Source organism: Sinocyclocheilus grahami, unplaced genomic scaffold (genome assembly GCF_001515645.1).
Source record: "Sinocyclocheilus grahami isolate Dianchi unplaced genomic scaffold, SAMN03320097.WGS_v1.1 scaffold4013.1, whole genome shotgun sequence".
Lineage (NCBI taxonomy): Eukaryota > Metazoa > Chordata > Actinopteri > Cypriniformes > Cyprinidae > Sinocyclocheilus > Sinocyclocheilus grahami.
The window spans coordinates 2498-3744 of NW_015509030.1; the positions used below are offsets into that span (position 1 = coordinate 2498).

At 35.0% G+C, this 1247-nt stretch overlaps 1 protein-coding gene across 1 annotated transcript in view; it reads left to right on the forward strand.

Moving 5' to 3' along the window:
• Nucleotides 1-32: 32 nt before the first annotated feature.
• LOC107576605 (contactin-3-like) overlaps nucleotides 33-1247 on the forward strand; it is a gene marked incomplete at its 5' end in the record, with an annotated part of 8487 nt that continues 7272 nt past the window's right edge. The window contains 2 exons of the mRNA XM_016262751.1: nucleotides 33-267; nucleotides 506-621. Coding sequence (XP_016118237.1) covers nucleotides 33-267; nucleotides 506-621 — 351 coding nt within the window. The remainder of the gene's footprint in view (nucleotides 268-505; nucleotides 622-1247) is intronic.

The following is a 1247-nucleotide window of genomic DNA, read 5'->3' on the forward strand; positions in this document are numbered from 1 at the left end:
GTTTTATTTGTGGGTGTGAATGTGTGTTGCAGCCGGTTCCTGAAGAGCTGCAGAACGGAGCAGGGTTTGGCTACGTCGTTGCTTTCCGTCCCTTCGGCGCCACCGGGTGGATGCAGGCGGCAGTTCCCTCTCCTGAAGCCTCCAAATACGTCTTCAAAAACGAGACCATTTTACCCTTTACTCCATTCCAAGTCAAAGTGGGGGTGTACAATAACAAGGGGGAAGGACCTTTTGGACCTGTGGTCACCATCTACTCTGCTGAGGAGGGTCAGTCACATTAACCGTAGCATTTGGTTGTGCACAACAGAGAAATTAAAGTCGAATGTACCTTTTGACATTTCGCTGTGGAACGCTTAGCAGGCAGTTAATAGGAGCCAAGTTAACTGAAGTGTGTTGCGCCAGAACCCATTAATCATGGTCTGTCTTGTTTTTCAAAAAGAGTTGGACTTTGAAGACATTTGTTGAATGAAACGGTCTAATCGAAGAATTTCTCCTTCGAATTCAGAGCCTGGAAGGGCACCCAGTCGACTCCGAGCCAAGAGTCTTTCAGCGTTTGATGTTGAGGTATACTGGAAAGCCCTTCCCTGGAGCACAAGCAAGAAACGTGTTCTCGGCTATGAGGTACATTCAATTCTGTCAAATTAAAGTTGCATTCATTATACATATCATCATTATTTTTTCAAAACCCTATTAAAATATTTAAAAAATATTAAAATCATTATAAACTGTTATTTTTTTTCAACGAACATGAATACAACTTCAAAATGTGTACTTTTAAATTGTGCTTCAAAAAATTTAAGCCATCACTCACATTTTCTTCAAATGTAAATATCAGTTAATTGTTCTTCTTACTGAGCTATAAATATGTTTTTTTTTAAGTTTTCCTCTTAATTCTACAAAATAAATCTATTGTTGACATAAGTACAAAATTAACATTGATTAGCTCATAATGTTGTAAACTAATGACTTCATTAGTCACATTAAAAAACCTGATATTTAAAACTTTTTTAATTTAAAACTACAGATCTTTAGATTTGGAATAAAAACAGTATATAAGAAAAGTATATACAATTTTTTGTAATTTTACAAAAAAATATATTTGTAAAGTATCCTGGGGAAAAAGATATCACAATTTCCACAAAAACTATTAAGCAACACTGTTTTCAACATTGATAATAATAAAAAAATGAAAAGAAAAAAAAGTTTATTGTGCAGCAAATCAGCATATTAGAATGATTTCTGAAGGA